A 20,094-nucleotide genomic window follows, 5' to 3' on the forward strand; every position below is an offset into this window, starting at 1 on the left:
ACACTCACGCACATCCTCTCACACGGTCTTACGCCAGCCAAGTTTCCATTGGTGCGCTTCGCGAGCTTTCGGGCACAAATTCAGTTTTACAGTGATAACGGGGCAGATTTACCACTCCGGGCATGTATTAATATTCTTTATGGACAAAAGGAGAACAAAGCAGGCTGCTACTCTCTACTCAGCGGCCTTCCGTTTTGTTGCGGGCTGAAAGACAACTGTCTGAAATGTTGTCAGCCGTATAACTAGCTAGCATATGAAGCGGAGGAGCCCCCTGAAAAGGAGCATCGGGTCTTCTAATGACACGCTAACTCTTGGCCTTAGAACTAACCCAGGTTTAGGTTACCACTGTGGGCCAACTCGGAACCCACAGTGGTAACCTAAACCTGGGAGATTTTAGCCTTTTTTGGGCAACAGACAATATTTTTTTGGGGGGGGGGTTCTGGTATTGCCAGCGGATATCCGGATAATGGCTTTCCGGGCCAAGACTTCCTCTTCTGTTGTTGCTTACAGTCAGATCTGCAACATCTATGCACCCGATACACAAACATTGATAATTTAGGGATTGCATTTCGGCTGACGCGACCCTTTTGTGCTCGTCGCCGACACCGTTTACCTGCATGCAACCAAAAGCCCTCTCAAATGGGTCCTGTTGCCTACAGATTCTGCATTCATATGCAGATATCGTTTCTAGGGATTACTACTTTGGTGAGTAAACCTGCTAGCTGGGCATGATAATGTTTAAAACAGATTAGCACTTCAGTGACATTTGAATGGCACTTACTTATAGCATGGCTTTCTGGAAGAAACGTTACTTTCTTGATTCTTGTTCTGAGTTTGTACTCCTGGTTGAATGCACTTATTGTTAGTCGCTTTGGATAAATGAAATGTAATGTTTAACCCGTTCCCTGTACTTTTCCTCTTCTGTCTTGCTTGCTGACATTGCTCTGGGTTGGACAGTCACTGTTTGGTGGAGGGGTTAAGCGAAAGGTTCAACTGTAAGTCCATCACCACTCAAAGACCAAAGATTTCCCCTTTATACCTGCGATTATTCCTTATTAACGCTGCATTGTTTTATTGGTCTAATTCATCAAAAATGCAGCCTCAAAAACTTTACAGTCGACTTAAAACACGTGTAAAATAGAAGTGAACAGGGAAACTAAATTGTTACTACAGAGGGCATTGATTCTGACTATTTGTCTTAGTTATTGCCTGAGGTACAAAGAAGTTATTTATTTGAACAGAGTAGGCCCCACTTGGTTTGCAGCGGCGCAATCAGCAGCACATTATAGTAATGCTACTAATAATGTGCTGCACTTGCATTAATGTGATTGATCACGTCTGCTTCGGGGATATGCATATGTAACATTCTTTCCTTTCCACCACTCAAGCTAACCCTCCTCAAGAGAGCTTCAGTGGTCGATGATAGGATCCACCCTGACTGTCCAAACACCACTCCCTCAGGGACATTAATTTCCAAGCAGTCCCATGAGTGAGTCAAAAGAGAGAAAGCTCACTGAGCATGAAGAGTAGGGAGTGGAAACCACACTGTGTTTAAAAAAAAGGAATAATAAAAAAAAGTCATTTTTTCTTTTTCTCAGGGAGAAAGTATGGCAAATTAATTTCCTAGAGATTAATGTACAAGGTAAATATTTTAGTGAGTACTTATCTTCTAAAAAGTCAGAGGAATGGACACCTCCTTCTTCCCTCCCCCCCCCTGCCGTGCTCTCCCAGTGTGTGTGTGTGTGTTGAAACAGCGAGATGCATGAGGAGTCTAATGAGAGAAGAGATTCCAAGCTGCCTGATGGCTCTCATCAATCACCTTTCTCCTTTGGAGGTGTGGTGCCGGTCGGGGGAAGGGGCCATGGAGGGCCGGGTGGGAGGGAGGGAAGGCATCAGGCTCTTCATCTCAATAAGTTAATAGACTTTCCAGTCCGGCCCTGCTAAGTAGAACTTCATCCCTGTTGTTAACAAACAGGCAGTACACGGGAGACTGTCTCTGGAGCTGCTGGGTATTTCCACATTGCAGTAGTTCATTTGTGTTGAAATTAGGAGAGCCAACTGCATATTGTCAATATGGCGATAACGGCCAGTTAAAGGTTAGTAAGAACTGAGTTTAGGGAAACAAATCCAGATCTCTACTGTTGCAGGTACACATGGTAGAGTTCCTTGGGTAAAGGATTTTGCAGCTTATAGTAAATGTGTTTCCTCATTTAGCTGAAGGCATGTACATCCCAACACTCCTAAAACACACAGGACATAACCTCTGCCCAGATGTCACGTTGTTTTGACGTCTGAAGGTGGACCTGACAGTTTGCTAAACCCTCCTCCCTTAACGATGAATGTTTATTCATAGCTAACAGACATGCCAAAGGTCTAAAGGTGCAGCATGTGAGATATCGGCCAGAATTATAGTTTAAATGCTTAAAAAAACAATTAGCAACTGCATGTGAAGAAGTAACAGTGTCAACGTTACGTCGAAGACCTACGTATTGTGTTGCACAGACCAGATACATCCTTACGCTTTGTTTATTGGATTAAAAATTACAAAGAGGTCAGAAACGATGAAACAGTTTATATTTTCGTTCCTTCCCGCCAACAGGAGACAGCCACCCTGTTATTGGCTCAGTAAACACGGAGGTGGCTCTTGAAAACCAAAGGCCAATGCCACACGTGAAGATGATAAGATATCAGTGGTAATTCGACTGGCTCTCAGAATTATTACGCAGTTTAGTCAAATATTTTTTTGCTTTTGGTGAGAAGTTGTTGTTGTTTTCTTTTCACCAACTGAAGACTATAGCTTTAGATCGTATGGATTTAGAGGTAGAGGTGAAACGCACCCCTATTTAGTTCGAGCATGTGGTAAATATACGAAAGCTAAAGCAAAAATCTAGCTTCTGTGTTAACTGTTTTTAAACAAAGTTTCATCCAAAGTTTTTTGCCTGTGAACGTGTTTGTTGCTTCATTCCAGCAGTTACTTTGCATGATATCATGTCGCCTTTTTTCAGGGTTTTCATGTTAAAAAGGGTCCGCTGAATAAATTGGAAGGTCCGACTAGCTAACGTTATTTATTTAGCTAGCCAGAGCCGATAGAATCTAGCAGCAGTTGTAATTTCAGATGAATAAAAGTGAAGGTCACGTCTGTTTTGGTCTACTTTTGTCTGAAATCAAGCGCACATTGTTGACCTCATACGTGCCATCCTAGAATCCAAAGCTAAAAGGCATAGCAAAAGTAACAAGAGGATGACATTGAAAACTATACAGTAGTTAACCTGACTACAATATACCATATAATTGCTATTTTGCTATTTTCTACGTAGCAGTCTGCCCCACCCCGAGCATTACATCTGAGAACCATGCAACTTTTTTGGTTCTTAGTGTTTGATACATTGTATGTTACAGTTATTTAAATGGCAGGTCAAACGTGGGACCATGCCATTATAAGGATAATATTGTATTTGTGCCATTGTCCCCTTTGCTGTACCACTGTGACAGCTCTGATTAAATAATTATCTCCATGCTGGACAATGTGTTGTGTTTGTACTTCTGGAGGGAGACGGGGGTAATGTGGAAAATATGCAGAACATGTATTTGGGTTGACTGTCCGGCTATTAATAAGGATTGTGTTTGGATAAATAGTGCCCTACTTTCAGAATCTGTGGGTCTAAATATTCCCAATAGGCTGCTTCCCTCCTGTATTGATTGATTGGTATGGTGTTTAAAGGTCATAGTCATAAAACATCAGGATGTAATTAACACACTGTGATTCTTAACCGTTAGTTAATGCACTGCGATGTTGACTTTTGAAGTTATAGCTTGCTTCTTAGTCTACAGTTTGGATTACCACGTGTTATTTGAATTTAAGATTAGGTGCAGAGGAAATGTAATTTGGTCTTCCTCACCAAAAAAGGGGCAGGTAGGTCTGCCAGGCCTGTGATACATATCCTCATGCGGCGTGTCTTTAATCATGGTTTCCTTCAAGGAATAGATGGACTATTGTATCTACTTTTCCTCTCAACCACTGGCCTCCAAAATACTAAAAGCCGACATTCCATGCAGAGTCACGTGGATACAAGACATATGTGACTGGTCTGTCTCTTTATGGTTTCTTTACTCCGCTTCTTCACTGATAGTATATTTGGCTGAGGGGATACAATGAACATATTGAGCTGCTCTTAACCCGATTCAAACTGGTCTGGCCTTGATATGACTAAAGGCTGAGGTAGATGGATGTGGCGCTAACTGCTTCGATTAAATGTGTCTTTTTCAGGGTTGTCGCTAAAATGTGTTCAATGGCTTTCGACCAAACCTCAAAGGAGCTGTATTTAACATTCAGAGCGTTAATATAGCAGCAAACAACTATTACCTATGGGAAGATATAGTGGAGTAATGTCTACCTGAGCAGAGAATGAAGTTGTTCTTCCTCTGTGTGTGTTGTTATTCGAGCGTAGTTCAGTTTGCACTGTTAACGCTTTTAGCATCGTCAGCTGCCGGCTCGCCGCCGCCATGTTGAGATTCTTGGAGAAGCAATTGAAACGTTCCCAATCTTGGATCTTGTCCCTTTAAGTCCTTTAACGACTGATCGCCACATTTATTCCCATTTCCTTTTTTATAGCTTGTGTCATCGAGATCCATTTGTAAATAACAAAAGAAAACCTTCACTGTGTGGAAACACATTCGCTCTGTTATTGCATTGGGTGTTGAGTCTATTCATATTTCCTCCAAGATGGAAAACACCTGTTTTGGTTTGAGAAAACATTTATCTGAATGTCTGGGCTTATTTTTGGCAAAAAGGATGGACTTTATGACATGTTTTTTTTCTTCATTTTCTTTTCCGGAGAACAGAATAAACTGGTGTGCATTCTGAAACCAAATGCCAAATGATTTATAAATTCAACATCAGCTTTTGATTTATGATTACTTCAATAATTAATTTGGCGGAAATCTAATTTCAAATGTAATCATATCTGAATTATTAGTTTCCATGTTCCGAATTAATTTCAATAGATTTTATTTCTTCAATGTATTGACCTGACTGAGAACCTCATCTAGAGCTTTGTCATGTTAAAAATCAGCCGGAACGTTTTGAAATGGTTTTATTTGAAAAGCGCCGATTCATTTTTGACTTGCTACAATGGCTCAATCCCAGTGGGTCCAACAGGATGGAATGTGACATTAACACAGTATTTACAAATTCCTTGGCAGCAATGTTTACCTGACAATCCCTAACAATGTATTCATAAAGAGGATTTATAATCTAAAAACACAAAGGAGGTGTTTGGTTTTCATTTGGCTGCACCACTGTTCCACCCTGTGAAGGGAAAAATCACCACAAAGGAACCCGATATGAGGGCAAACCACAACCCAGTAATTTAATCAGAGCAACTTAAATCAAAGGAGGCAAAAGTTCAGGATCTGAATGCAATGAAATGTATCAGTTCCTTAGAACCTAGTGACATAGCTCACTTGTGGAGGAGCAAGCCCAGACAGAAAGGGCTGAGTAATGAAGATGGATGCATTCTGTTATCAGGCAGCCACTTACTGGGGCCTGATGTAACCTTAAACATTGAGGATAGCTCAGTTGCACAAAGAATCTAATTAATGAATAGCAGCCACGAAAGAGGACAAGGCAAGTGTGCATTTGCAGATGAATTCCAGACACTAATCAAACGCTGTTTGAGTGGTTTGCTTTGCCTCCAGAGCAAAGCAATATTTGGCGAGGATTTAAGGCAATGTTTGCATACTGGCTTGATGACTGCATACATGCTTCGTTGTTGTTATGCCTGCGTCTGTGTGAGCATTTATTGCTGTTTGTTTGTTTTAGGTGTTTTGTACCATTTGTTATTTTTAAAGTGCCAAGCCACAGACAACAAAGAAAGCACTGGGTGTAAAGAACAGGTGCAAGGTTGTATTAATGAGTTTATTCCAACAATAGGGGTTTGTTTACTCTCCATTATGGGTTCACATTGCAATCACTAAGGAAAAGCGTCTCCTGTTTTACTCATTGCCGCAGTAGCTCAGTATTTTATTGATTGTTTTTAGCTGGAAACGCACTACTCAATTTAAAAACCCACCACACTAGTTTGTGTCACCATAGACGACATTCAGTGAACATTATCTTGTAATGATAGGATTTAAAGTGCAAAACTATTGCAATAGACCAATCATATAAAGCAAGGATTGGTATTCTTGAGAAACTAGCAAGAGTATGCTAGATTTTGAGAGCAGTATTTAAACATTGTTACAACTCACAACCGGTAAGTGAGCAGCTTGTGGAAGACTTGTGAAGATCAATGACTGCAAGGGCGGCTCAGGCGCAGGTAGCCTGTCCAATCATTACATTTGGGCCAATTGAAGTGATTGGACGGGCCTATTACAGCCACGGTTACTGGATCTTTTTCCTCCTTATTTCTGTCTGAGGATTTGGTTCATTTATTGTTGTCAGGATGCAATTAGAATTTTAACAAATATCAAAAAAGGAATTTTGAACAAGAAGACCATCCCTACCTTTAATGACTACAACCTGGATGAGATCAATGTGATCCATTATTCTCTTGCTTGTAACACAAAGTAAGACAATGATTAGGTTTCTGGGTTCCAGACCTCTAAATGGCTGCAGACTAAAATAGGTTGGGTGTTATACCCATCAATGTCCATTTCATCCGGTTTAAGAAACATTGAACCAATCAGTGTTGTAGCTGGATGAAGAATGGTCAGTCATCTTCCTACATGGCTAGCTACCTTAAGCTACATCCATAATGTCAGAAAATAATCACAACCAGCCTATGTTAGATTGACACAGCTGTATATGCTGTTGTATATCAATTTATAAAAATAATAACCGGCATTATTTTTTTAATTGTCATGAAAAAAATCAAAATGTACCTGCTAGTAGCTTTATGAGCCTACCACCGTAGTTTAGCATGTTAGCATGCTAACATTTGGTAATTAGCAGCACTAAACGTCAAGTCAAGTTGGGGCTGGTGGGAATGTCATTAGTTTTGCAGGTATATGTGGTCATAAACCCACGTATTTGACAAAAGGACCTGTTTAGCTGAAGGTAGTACTGGATGGAAGGTCAGGGGTCACCAAGGTTCCTGAGGTTTATATTGTAAAGGGGCATTGATGCCTGTACAAGATTCAATGACAATCCATCCAAAAGTTGCTAAGATATTTCAGTCTGGACCAACAAAACAACAATGCCATCCATCCTCTACGGTGTTTGCAGCTTTCGATCTTTTTTATATTTTCATGCATCTAAAAATGTACCCATTTTGATGAAAGATTTTCCAGTGATGAGACACAACAGTGTGATTGCGTGGTTAAGTCATGAAGCTTCTCTTTCTTGTCCAGTACCAGCTCCAGAGGACTTCTCCGTGGCGCTCAGTGAGCCTCCAGTGGCAAACGTGGCTGGTGCTGATCACCGCCTTTGTTTTGCTGTTTCTGGGGCCTTATGTAGTTCACTGCATGATGACGGCCTTCAGCGACCCCCCACCGCCCATCACCTTTAAAGTGGCCGCAGCCTCTTATGGTCTGCTGACAGAGATCCTGCTGATCAAGTGAGTGGTTTGTTTTTTTACTCTGTATGTGTGGACCCAATCTGTACTTTTAGACCGAAAGAGTTCTTAGTCTGAAATTGGCAAACATTAATACTTAAAATGATGGTGACGGTCTTTCTCCTCTGGTTTTTCGTCTGCAAAAATGCAAACAACATTTTCCAGTAACATTTTAATTGTATGTGAGTTTCAAAACAGGAAGTGGTGAGTGTCAGTGTCATCCAAATAATCATCTCTAAAAACATGCTGCTGTTCGACCCCCACCCCACCGCTCTTGTTTTCACTCTTGCTTCTTTCCCGTTTTGATATTGCTAATTGGAATGATGCCTGTGGTACATTAGTAAATGAACAGCCTGTCGTTATCAACATCTAGCTTGTAGATAATGCATTAGATTCCTGGCATAAACAATATCTACTCAGTGATTAGAAAGCGACATATGGCGGATACTGTAATCAGATTACAAATACAGGTTACGTAACCTGTAATTACCTAAAGCTTCTAGATCGGAATGCAGGTTTCTGAAGAACAGCTACTGGATTTTAATAGCATGTTTGAAAACTATTGCGACATATTCACCGGCCATAGTCAACTGAATGATGGGATTTAGACAGGCTCCCATACTTTTAAAAAATTCATTGTAAAATAAATTGGGAGTAGTAGAAGTGATGTAATCCACCAATCAACTCAAACGGCTTTTGGTGCCAGCAGCAAAATTAAAACTCTGCGCTCTGCATCTGTCCTGTCTCCAGTATTGGTCTTAACTAGCATAAGAGAAGCTGTTTGTAATTAACTCAACAAGGCTCGTAACTTTTTTTTATTCCACCCCCTCACCCCACCCCATCAAGCGCCTTTGCAAGGAATGTGGCGAGTGAACTGGTAATTAATAAATATGGTTACACTGGTAATGTGCTTCTGCATCATTATGTTGTTGAAGCCCGTATCCACGCTAGTAATGAGCTGTAATTTTATGACAGGAAATTGGTTTGTTTACAACACATTCAGCAGCTTCAGACGCCGCAGCTACATTCTTGGCAGATCTCGGCTGCAGGTATTTGCTCATAGCTCGAGTTGAAAGAGGTTTCCGATATGTTGTCATGCGAACAGTCGTACTGTTAAAACACTAACACTTGGTTTATGTGCACGAAACATCCGTTGCATTGTACGTTGTTTTGAGATCTTCAAAGCCCTAAACGAGTACATTAAAACGCTTCCGCAGATATGTATCATTATTATAAACACTGGAGGTGTCCCACTGTACGAAACAGGTTTTCTGTTCACCGATGCTTACATTATTGCTGGTGCAATAGTTGGAGGTTGGTGGGTGCCCTTATTAGGATTGGTTGGCCTCATAGATCAGTGCCCTATGGTGCTTGCGCTGCCTCGCATGTGCCAGCCTCCTGCTGCCCCCTGTCAGGGTGCATCTCAGTCACTCTTCACCCCAAGGGGTGGAAGTCCTCATAAGGAGCAACCCCCCCTCATCTCTCATCCACCGCACGGCCTGGGTTTTTTTTGAGACTGAAACGAGACAAACATTAACAAGTAAACACTTCGGAATGACCTTTTTACAGCGGCGCACGTGTACTCGTGCGTTCGTTCACACTGACTCTTGATGAAATGGTGACATGCAATGAGCCCGTCTCTTGGCAGGCGGCGAGAGCCTTTTGCTAGCCTCTCAGTGAATGAGCCTCTGTTACCTGTTGTCAGTTGCCGTGGCTACAACATTTCGGACGCTACCAAATTTTGTTTGCGATCAAGGTTGTACTTTTTTGTTTTTCATTATTGGTCAGTTCTGAATAAGTAACGTGATGAAATATGTCGGTTGAGAAAGCATTTTTTTTCTCGTAATGAAATAAAAGTAATGGTTTTATGGTAATTGTGTTCATTAAACAAAAAATAAATCTTTCTTCTAATACTAACAATATTCTATATTTTTTAAGTTTGATGAAAAAAATTCTACAATGAATTAATCCAACTAATTAGTGTTTGTGTGGGTGACATGTCGCGTGAATATAGCACCAACGTTTATTTGTATTCAATCTCACATGCACAGCCCTGCTGCTGTAAATATTCACTTGGGGACCATATGTGTATTCATCCGCTGCTGAAAATAGTCCGCAACAAACACACTGTTTGCTCCTGTTTGAGTAGCGTCTGCTAAAAACTACAGTGCCCAGCATTTTGGAAACTCCTGACTTTGGGCTTTGTGTAATTTGTTATCAGACCAATTATTAATATTAATTAGTTTGTTTATGTTCAGTTTGGTATCTTTTTTTAGTTCAAAAGGAAAGTAGGTTAGCCTGCAATTATAAAGACATTATATATATATATATATATATATATATATATATATATATATATATATATATGTATATGTGTATATATACGTATATATACAGTTTATATGTGTGTATATATATATATATATATATATACTTTGACAGAAGCAGGGAAAGAAAAGAGAATGGAGAAGGAAACCCACTGAATTACGCATCATTTGTTTTTCCTTACACAGTCTGCTTGCGAACTTCTCTCAACTGACTCCTTCTCATTCTCTCCATCTTTTGCACCCTGGCTTCCTTTTAACATTTTGAATCTCCAAAATAATCTTTTTTTTTTTTTTACGCCCTCCCCCTCGTGCTGCAGGTCTGTTATTGGACACATTCACAAAATCACATGACATTTGTCAGGCTTGAACTGCCTTTCCGAAGGCTGTCACACAATATGCGCCCTCTCCTTCCGTTACTGTCACGGCGATAGTTGGGGGCGCTGCGACAGTGGCCTGACCATGCAGCTCTGCACTGTGAATTTTTTTATGCCATTGCCTGGAGGTTAGAAACTCTCATTATGCCGCGTTAGATTTATTAAAATAGATTATGGAAATGTTAATTAAGTCATTAATTACATTATTTAAGCAGCATTGACAGATAAGGGTGTGTGTGTGTGTGTGTGTGTGTGTGCGTAAGGGGGATGGGTGTGGGGGGTGGGGGGGGGGGTGTCGAGCTCCCTTGGTGGTTTAAAAGGATGTGATTGGTGACAAGGGACACTGTGGAGATGGCGTCTAACCGCTAGCGCTGACATGATACAAAGTGGCCTACACGGCTCTCTCACCTCACGCTACTGTCTACAGCAGTTTGCAGAGCTGCCTGAGGACGAGTAGCTCATCGCCCTTTTGCAGACATAAGTGAACACAAGGGTACAAAACGTACATTTTGTTTGGACATAGCAGCGACACGTGAGTTCCGGGGAATTTCGGGGCCCGGTTGCGCCATACGGACGAAAAGCATCTGCCGTGACGTTTTGCACGAAGGCCTCAAACTTTATTTCCAAGCTGCTCCAAAGGAAAACACAGCGGCACAATTGTAAGATGAATTACCCAAGAGTTGATACTATGGACTCTCTTATCTGTTGACAGTTTAGTTACCACGAAGCACAAGAAATGTGTTTTCCAATTCTCTGAGAATTGTGCTTTTTTTTGTCCCATCAAACCTATATTAAGGGAGGTAAAATTGCTCTGATCGCACTTGATAGGAGCAAATGATAGATGTTGTAAACAAGCAGAATGCTTCAATTCTGATCTGAGGCATTGATTCGCCTCGGCAGCCAATTACAATGTGAGACTGAGGTTATGCATCCAGTCAGTCTGCGGGGAGAGGGATCTTTTATTTTTTTATGCCTGCTGTCAAGTCCATTACTTTCTACCAAACAGTTCCTGCAAATGTTGAATTAAAATGTTTCATTAACCGTTATAGTTGAATAATGAGCATCAACCCTGATCCCTCAGGTCCTCCATCAGGTTGCCAGGCAGTACTGGGAGGTGTGTGTCTCGATATGAAGTGGCTACTGATTGTGGGAAATGATACAGTATGAGGCTTTCCAACCACCTCGGAGTCAAGCTATCGTGATTAGCTCCGACATCAGTCACGTGAAGCCCATGGTAACTCATTCATTGCTCCGGTAGTTAGTATGCACCAACATGAGCATAATCCTGTAATATCACTTAGCCTCCTAACAAGACTTAAACATGCATATTTCTTCCTGTGTGGTAGCAGCTGAGCACACTGTTCTAGGACAGAGTACCGCACTTTGCCCACAGCCTGACGATGAGGAGGTAACCTCTTGGCCAATCACCAGACGGCGATATAATGTTACAACTGTCTCCTAAAAGTACTTTCAAATGCAAGTAATTGACACGAGCAAATATGTTTAGTAACCAATGTAATTCCATACGGATCCAAATCATCCAAACTTTTACATTTAACATATTTGCAAATTGTTTACAGGCAACGTATTTAATTTCATCCATAACCTTGTGCATTACACACATTCTCAAGGTGACTCAAAGCAGTTGGTTATGGTTATGGGAAGATCGTAATCTTGGTTATCAAACTATAAAGAAAGGATCCTCGGTGTGTTCTTCGCACATCTCGAGAGCCGTTCATCCGCTTTACCTCACACAGGGCAGGTGGATTTCTGCGGGGGCCAAGGGCCCAGTGTGGAATCAGGTGCAATTTGGACATTTGACACATTAATTATTCAGGAACTTTGAATAAACAAGCGTTAACTCTGGGTGCCGGAGAGGCGACGGGCCTCTGCAGACTGAGGCTCATTGACTACAGTTTGCCGTTGGATGAAATGCATTTCGTCTGAAGCAAGAATGAGCGATGAGTGGTCAACCTTAGCTTGAAGCTAGAAGCGATGGGACAAATCTATGTATTCCCTCTCAACATTTTAAAGGAACGGTTTGACATTTGTGGGAAACAGTGTCATGGAATTATTTGATCACCTTTCTAACATAAATGTCCATTAAATACAAAGTTACAACTGTTCAATTCAATTCAGTTTATTTTGTATAGACCAATATCACAAATTACAAATTTGCCTCAGAGGGCTTTACAATCTGTACACATACGACATCCCTGTCCCAGGACCTCACATCGGATCAGGAAAAACTCCCCAAAAATAACCTTTCACAGGGAAAAAAGGGAAGAAACCTTCAGGAGAGCAACAGAGGAGGATCCCTCTCCCCGGATGGACAGATGCAATAGATGTCATGTGTACAGAATGAACAGCATTTACAAAGTTACATAAACATATTACAACTGGAGATGTTTAGCCTAGCTTAGCATGAAGACTGGAAACAGTGGGGGAAATAAATCTGCTTAACATCACCTCTGAAGATCCCCTATTAACATGTTATATGCTGTTTGTTTTATTTCTACATAAATTGTAGTAAAGTTGTTTCTTGCAGGAGATATAATTGAATAAAATGTATACTTTAATTTCATTTTTACAGGTAATAATACATACAGATGCATTAAATGTTTTTTAAGTGTTCTAAAGTCAAGATGAGACTCAATGAGACACCAGTTTTTGATTTGGACAGTTGCTTAACAATTTACAAAAACCTCCACTTCCTAAACACTTCCTTAAGTGAAGGTCTTAATGGACTGAACGGTTGCATCATATCAGGAGGCCAAGGAATCCAAAGGAGTTTCCCACATATGCTAAAGACTCAGTTGAGACAGATTTAACAATGAGTTTAGGATTATACCTTATGTAAGCTAATTGGACTTGCGTGAGGGACCCTGAGTCTGTTCTCGCCTAACGTTCTGCACTTGGGTGGTGTTTTCTCAGGTGTCTGACCAGCTACCTCAGCGGCCGTTACCGGCAGGCTGAGCAGAGCTCCTTCACGGTCCGGGCCAGAGGCTCTGAAGAGGACAGAAGGAGTCCGGGCCGCTGGGATCGGTCCGAGGCCTCAGCAGCGGCAGGTCACGCTCCATCAGAGGCGAAAGTGGACGAAAGGACCGAGGGGACGTCTCAGCTTCTTTTCTGAACCAGTAACTGAAGGAGTTCACAGGGTGAGAGTAAACCTTATGGGTAACACCCATTGAAGATATCAGTTTTATGAGATTTATGAGATCTTACACTTTAAAACCCATTTTCGAGTTGTCGGATGATCTTGTTTTCTTCTGTCAAACCTTTACGCCCTTTATTCCGTGGGTACATTTTCACTTATTTGCAAATTGATCCAAAAGAAGCTAATGCATGCAGCTGGCTTGAGTGTGTTCGGGCTCGGGTAGAAGGAAATAAAAGAGCCTGGAATCACTCTCTTTCCTTAATGATGTCCACACAGAGACAATGGGGCGCCGCTCTGATTAGTGTCACCTGTCCTTGTGCATCTCATCAGCTCCATTATGGCTCCATCTCCCATGCTTCTTCTGCTAATTGAATAGCCTGTGAAGTGGTGACGAGGACGGGGGCGAGAGCGACGTCGGTCCCACCGCTGCTTCAGAAATGAGAGGGGGACATTACTGTGGTCCTTAGAACATAACAATCATTATCATAGAGAGGGAAGAGGTGCTAACAAGTAGCCCTCCTGTTGAATCACCGCCATGTTGTCGGCGGATTATGTTCATATGTGAAAGCTTTTAATTAGCGTGTATGGTATGTTTTTAGGTGGGGAAGCAATGCTGCACTGCACATTTATTCAGTGTATCAGACAGCATTCATATCATAGTGACACTCGCTAATGTCTTTATAGCTGCACATGACAACCAACGTATGGGTAAAGCAAAAGTTGGACTTTTAAGGAAATTGGCATATTTGCTTGTTAGATTGTTAGACGAGAGAATTGATATCCATCTGTTAAAGAAATGTACTGTAAAACCACAGCCCGCAGCTGGTTAGCTTAGCTTAGCATAGCACACAGGCTGAAACAACAGGGTTAAATAGCCAGGTCCAGTCGAATAGTAACAAAATCCACCAGCCAGCACGTCACTGACTAACAAGTTAAAACCTGTTTGTTTGTTATTCCAGAACCAAAACCAGAGCTCGAAGACAGCGATACACTGATTTAACTGGGGTCATGTGCATGGCCAATCCCAACAATCAAAGTTTTCCTTTCAAATTAGAAACATTTGGTGCATTATTTTACATTTATTTTCATGTCGTCAACAAATCCCATGAAAAGACGATGATGTTGGATTAATTTCGCCGGCTCAACTCCGCTGCTGACCCTTTGCCCACCTTTTTGTTTGTTTGTCTGAGGTTTGTAGCTTTTGTGGTCCTTGTTTCATGTGGATTAAATGATATTTAGCGACACAGAATTACAATGAATTTAGCGCGACAGGGGATTACATCCTGGCGTTATGGCATTCCTGCTGCATTCTAGTTGGAAAGTCAACACGACTGGCTGGAAATCTAGATGAGAGAGGCTGTGTATCTTTATGGATAATACCTGAAACAGAGATCACTCTTAGGCCGTATACAACACGCCCGCAACCAGCATACCTGCAGTGGAGTGCATCAATTATAATCATCGCGCAGCTCATCTCTATTTTGATGATACCGGCCTATTTTTGTTTCTCTATGAGTGGCAACAGGTACAAACTAAGTAGAAGTACAACCTGTTAAAAGAATTCTGAAAAAATGTTGGTTGTTTCAAATGAATCAATTAATCCATGTGCATTCATGATCCTGTAAACTCCGGTTATGTAATTTGGTACCACACGCTACAAAGTTGGAGTCTGTGTACGAGGTATAAAAAACTCTCCACCTACAATGCCACATGTATTTCAGATGTTTTTTCTCACTTATGTCTACTTGGAAACATCCCAGATGCACATGGGGCTGTTTGCAGACCACAATGGTCTTCACCTTTCAGTGTATTACTGACACCAGTGAAAAAACCAGTCACCACAGTAGTTCATAGTAAGTGCGGTCTGGAATTTCGATTATAGAGGACACTGTATGGGACATTGTCTTTGAATCTTCCATGGATGCTAATGAAATCCCAGACACGGTTTCCTCCTATACAAAGTTCTGGTGAGGATGATGTGTGTCTGAGAAGACTGAGAATCTTCTCAAACCGTCTTTTTCAAGAAAAGAATTGAAATGTCTTCATGATAAATGAATAAAAAGGAGTGCAGTGTGGACAGGGAACAGAAAACAACCCATAATAAATATATTATTGTGATGACAACAGGGGACATGAGACCAGCACAGGAAGGTTAAAATGTACTAATGGGGGTGGCCAGAGAGAAGGAATAATGCTCCGTCAGTAACAGGCAGTCCTTTGCTAATGAGCTAAATGTTTATTACAGTAGATTTGACTGTGAAGCCAAAACAAAAAAAGGCCACTGGCCCAGACGGTCTACAGGCCCATGTCCTTAAAGACTCAATTAAAAAGAGTTTTTACAAGGTTATTCCAGTGCTTGTTAAAAAAAGACGCACAGTGCCTAAATCAGGGGATCATTAAGTCGGTGACCAAAAAGCCAAAAGCGAGTATGTGGAATGACTTTGGACCTGTTCCGCTCCATGGAGAGAGTTCTAACTGCCTCTGTGGTACAGATGACGTTCTAGATCCCAGATATATTTAATTTGTGGACTTTGTTCAGTTTTTTAACTCCATGATGGCACAGATCCGTTCACAAAGACTGGAGGATTTGGAGGTAAATGATGACTTTTCCTAACCGACCACAGATAGTCTCCATCCGTGGAACAATGTCTGACTCGCTCACTGTTTGAACAGCTGAAGGATGTATTCTTTCCCCTGTACTGTTTTCTCTGCACACAAATATGTTAAAAAATCAAAGAGCTGAGTTTGTCTTTAAATTATGGAGATGACGCGGCCTTAGTCGGCCCCAGTCAAGCGAGTATTTGACCCTCAACACTTAGGGCGTGGCAGAAAAAAGTTTTATTTTTTTAAATTTGTGCCAGATTTCACAACAGAGCCGGATGCATTTGACTTTTTCCAAATGGTTGAAAGTTTCCCGTGTCTTGGCTCAGACGTGGACTACCAATTTAACTGAACAAGTGTTTTAACATTCCACTTGCCTTGGTGGTTTTTGTCACCTGAACTGCAGGCTGAAGAACCAGTTGGCCAGAATAGTTGGCATTGCCAGCACAACCATTGGGAATCCCCAGATGAAGCTGAGTGAGCTGTATACTACCAGGGAGCTGAGATAAAGCCCTCGTTTTCTGACAGTCCTTTTGTTTTCTATAGCACCCAAACATAGTTTTTAAGAAGTGCAATCAGCACTTTGAACTTCAAAGATGTGTGTGTGTGTGTGTGTATTTAATCTTTAATTTGTATTTGTGCACTGTACTGTGAGCTGTTTGTCTCTTGTTGCTACATTTGTTCCAACAGTGTGGCTCTCTGTGTTTTACTAGAATTATGGACAACAGTGGAGCTCTGCTGCCCAAAGGAATGAGGTTCATCAGGCTTTGGAAACACAAGTACTTTTTAGGCATCGCTTCACTCTTGGTTTTGGCCTTTTCGTGGGTTTTGTTGACGATGAGAAAAGTAGCGCACATCAGCGGCCTTATCCTTTAAACATGGTCAAAGGAAATGTATTCACACTTTTGGAAATCAGTCTTGTAATTTCTAACCTTCTTTGTTCTAGGTTAGTGGCTGAGAGCGGCGCTCCCTGAGCCAATTGTACAAACACAAGAGATCAGAACACATCATCAACCCCATTTGGTTAATGGCCATGTTTTTCCTGCAGGCTTTCTGGTCTTCAGTTGGAGTCTGCAAGCCCACGCGAAGATGACGCTGGTGACGTCATCTAAATTGCCCTGATGACATCATCTGGGCTGTTTGCTCCCCAAGAGCCACAGAAGACCTTTTACGTATGTTTTCACAGGAGTTCCTCTTTAATGCACAGTGTTGACTTTACATGTGCTGTCAATAAATGCTCCTCTATGAACATAGGAATGCTATAGGACATATGTAACATATACATAACTAAATGTTGTGTTACTCTAAACAATTATTGAACTATTATACTGTTAATGAAACTTTTCCATGTGAACAAATAAAAAACGGAGAGGCAAGCCTCTCGATCTGATGTTTACACTGAATCTTTTTCAGGTCTATCTGTATTTAGTCAAAGGATCACACATTATATATTTTCCAAAATCTGCAAAAGAAAACCTTGAGATGTAAAAAAAGAGTCTTTTATTTTGATTGGATAAACATTACCAGCTGTGAAGCAGGGCTGTAATGTTGGTGCCTCTCCTGCCAGGCAGGAGCTTTGCTGTTATCTGCATGTGCCCGAGGCACAGCTAATGTAAAAAGATCCTCCTCACTCTGCTCTGCTCTGCTAGCGGTGAGCTCTGCGGGCTTATCCCGCTCATTCCCTCTCCGTTTCACCTCTCGGTCACAGCCAAGTGACTCTCAGCTGTGCGCCACCTCGGCTGGGCCCTCTTTCTGTAGACACAACAGAGGAAGTACAGCAGTATCTCACACTCCTGTATCTGGTTAATGCCACGACGACAGGACTGCAGAGGCTCTCCTAGTGTCCCCATGCCTGTATGGTTCCGGGGGCTTAATGTGTGCATGTGGGGCCAGATGGACACTTTCATGAGTGTATGAGTGTGGATTATTCTGCGCGCTACATCTGGGACTCCACATGGTACAGCAGACTGCCGTAAGAGAGGCAGGTGGGCACGTGGGGAGAGCGTCCCTCCAGTGGGCTCTCGTACATTTATACCCACCGGAAAGGTTACGAGACGATCCAGCAAGATGAAGGCTTCTCTCTTGGCAAACTGTGTGTCTGCTCCTGTCCTTAACTTCCTGTGTGGCAGCAACATCTCACCGTGTGCAGTCTTCAGACGTGACTACAATGCTCTTTAAATATATATTATATTTGGCATAACGCATTTCTCCAAAATGGCTTTTTTTCTCTGACATATACACACTTTGGGAACAGGTCGTCTTGCTCAAAGACACTTGGTATTGTGGACAAGAGGAGCGGGGGATTTGGCCGCCACTTCCATGATTAATGGCCTACCTACTCGCTACAGCTGCCCACAATATGAACAGGCCACCACCATCAACACATTAGCACATAATGATCTGATTCATTGCTGTCAGGGCTCATCAGTGGGTCAAACCAGCAGATCATATGACAACGTAGCAGGCAGACGATAGGAAGTAATACTGTACGGCATGAGAAAACACTGGCGCCTGAACGAGTCGACTCATTGTTCAGTCAAGCAACAGCAATTTCACCCGCAGCCGTTTTAATAATTGATTAATCATTTAAAGCAGTAATCATTGATTTTCTTGGCCACTTTGAGGGGGTAACTAGTTGTAAACACAACATTGGCACACTGTATATAGTTGATATGGTGAACTTCTTAAACAGTTTGCTGCTTATCCATCACGCAGCGTTTTGTTTTTTGTGTCACGTTTGTGTCCATCTAGTTTCCATATGTACTCTCATTTTACCTCTGTTTTAGTCTCCACCAACTCCAGAGAAGAAATATTTGTTTCTCTAGCTGCTTAAAGCTTCACAATGTCCGACAGCTTGTTTCCAACATTGTCAGCAACGGGCTGTTTGTTGCCGGGCAGGTAACGCAGTCGATTCTTCTGAGCTTTTTCTGCTGAAAACAGATGCTTGCTGTTACTGGAGCGGTAGAGCTGACAACTTGTGGGCTGTTAAACCATGTGTCAGAAACGGCATGTCAATTTACACTTGTTTAATGCATACTGTCTTTTCAAAATAAAGTTTCGTCTTCACAGGAAGTTATGTTTTAGGCAACAAAACCCCTTGGTCAGGTTTAGGAAAAGAGTGTGGTTGTCTGATGAAAGACTCTCGTGACTTGGGAGTGACAGACGAATAGCGCCTCGCGTGAAACAATCGGTGTGACACTACGTCAACATACTGTTAGTTTGGCTATAAACGCCGGTCTCCGGGACGAACTTCCTGTGTTTATTTGATCCAGCTTTCACATTCATATCATTGAAATCATGTCATTCGATTCAGCAATGAGCAGATCATCACTAAACCCGCATTCAGACCATGATACATGTGTTACAGTAAAATAAATATGTATCTATAGATGTTTACGTGAATTTAAAATATTGAAATTTGGAAATTCCATTTGGCATGGAGCTCGCTCCCAAAACTCAACTTATTAATGCCCCACACTCATATTAGATTGAACTCAAGCCAAGGCCTTTGTGAAATCAGAGCTCATTAGACAGGCCCACCTCATAATGAGAGGCCAGATCCATCAGGAGAGATAAATCTCCCACCCCGCGCTGACTGAGATCCAGTTGAACACGCCCAGCAGCGCTTCAGATCACATGCAAACGGGAGATTCGCTTTGAAGCACCAATACGTAGACTTGAATCATGTCAGAGTGCCAAATGTCCTAGGTCGCGAGTCACGGGTGCTCTGCTCCAGAGTTGGCTACCTGTTGAGGAGGATTAAACGAAATGCAGATGGTGTTTACATATTAGACGAACAAAGGCCATCTCTCATCCAATGGTGACGGGAAAGATTTACGTCAAGCGAGGTTGTGGTTCAAAGTGGAAGATGGCCGATCAGCTGTGATTAATCGGTTCTATACCTTTTCATAAATCGTCACAGTTTTGATTAAGACTTGTGTTCTCTCCTCGTGAGATCACCCGCCGGCTGCAGATAGGAAGATGTAAATGATGGTTCCTTTCCAGTCTGTGATAGAATCACACACGACCCTGGGATCACCTCTGAAGGACGGAGGCTGCTGAGCGTCCGGGCCACGTACACT

General features: G+C 41.9%; 1 protein-coding gene across 3 annotated transcripts in view; it reads left to right on the forward strand.

Moving 5' to 3' along the window:
* LOC117729250 overlaps window positions 1-17,415 on the forward strand; it is a 63,959-nt gene extending 46,544 nt beyond the window's left edge. For 2 of the 3 annotated variants that reach the window (XM_034530150.1, XM_034530149.1), the window contains 3 exons: window positions 7,351-7,556; window positions 13,189-13,412; window positions 17,061-17,415. In XM_034530150.1, the coding sequence (XP_034386041.1) occupies window positions 7,351-7,556; window positions 13,189-13,387 (405 nt within the window). In that variant the 3' untranslated portion in view covers window positions 13,388-13,412; window positions 17,061-17,415. Of the gene's footprint in view, window positions 1-7,350; window positions 7,557-11,335; window positions 11,489-13,188; window positions 13,413-17,060 lie in introns of those variants that run through there. The other variant, XR_004609349.1, reaches the window with a different exon arrangement.
* Window positions 17,416-20,094: the final 2,679 nt, after the last annotated feature.

The sequence above is a fragment of the Cyclopterus lumpus genome, chromosome 4, assembly GCF_009769545.1.
Source record: "Cyclopterus lumpus isolate fCycLum1 chromosome 4, fCycLum1.pri, whole genome shotgun sequence".
In the NCBI taxonomy this organism is placed as follows: Eukaryota; Metazoa; Chordata; class Actinopteri; order Perciformes; family Cyclopteridae; genus Cyclopterus; species Cyclopterus lumpus.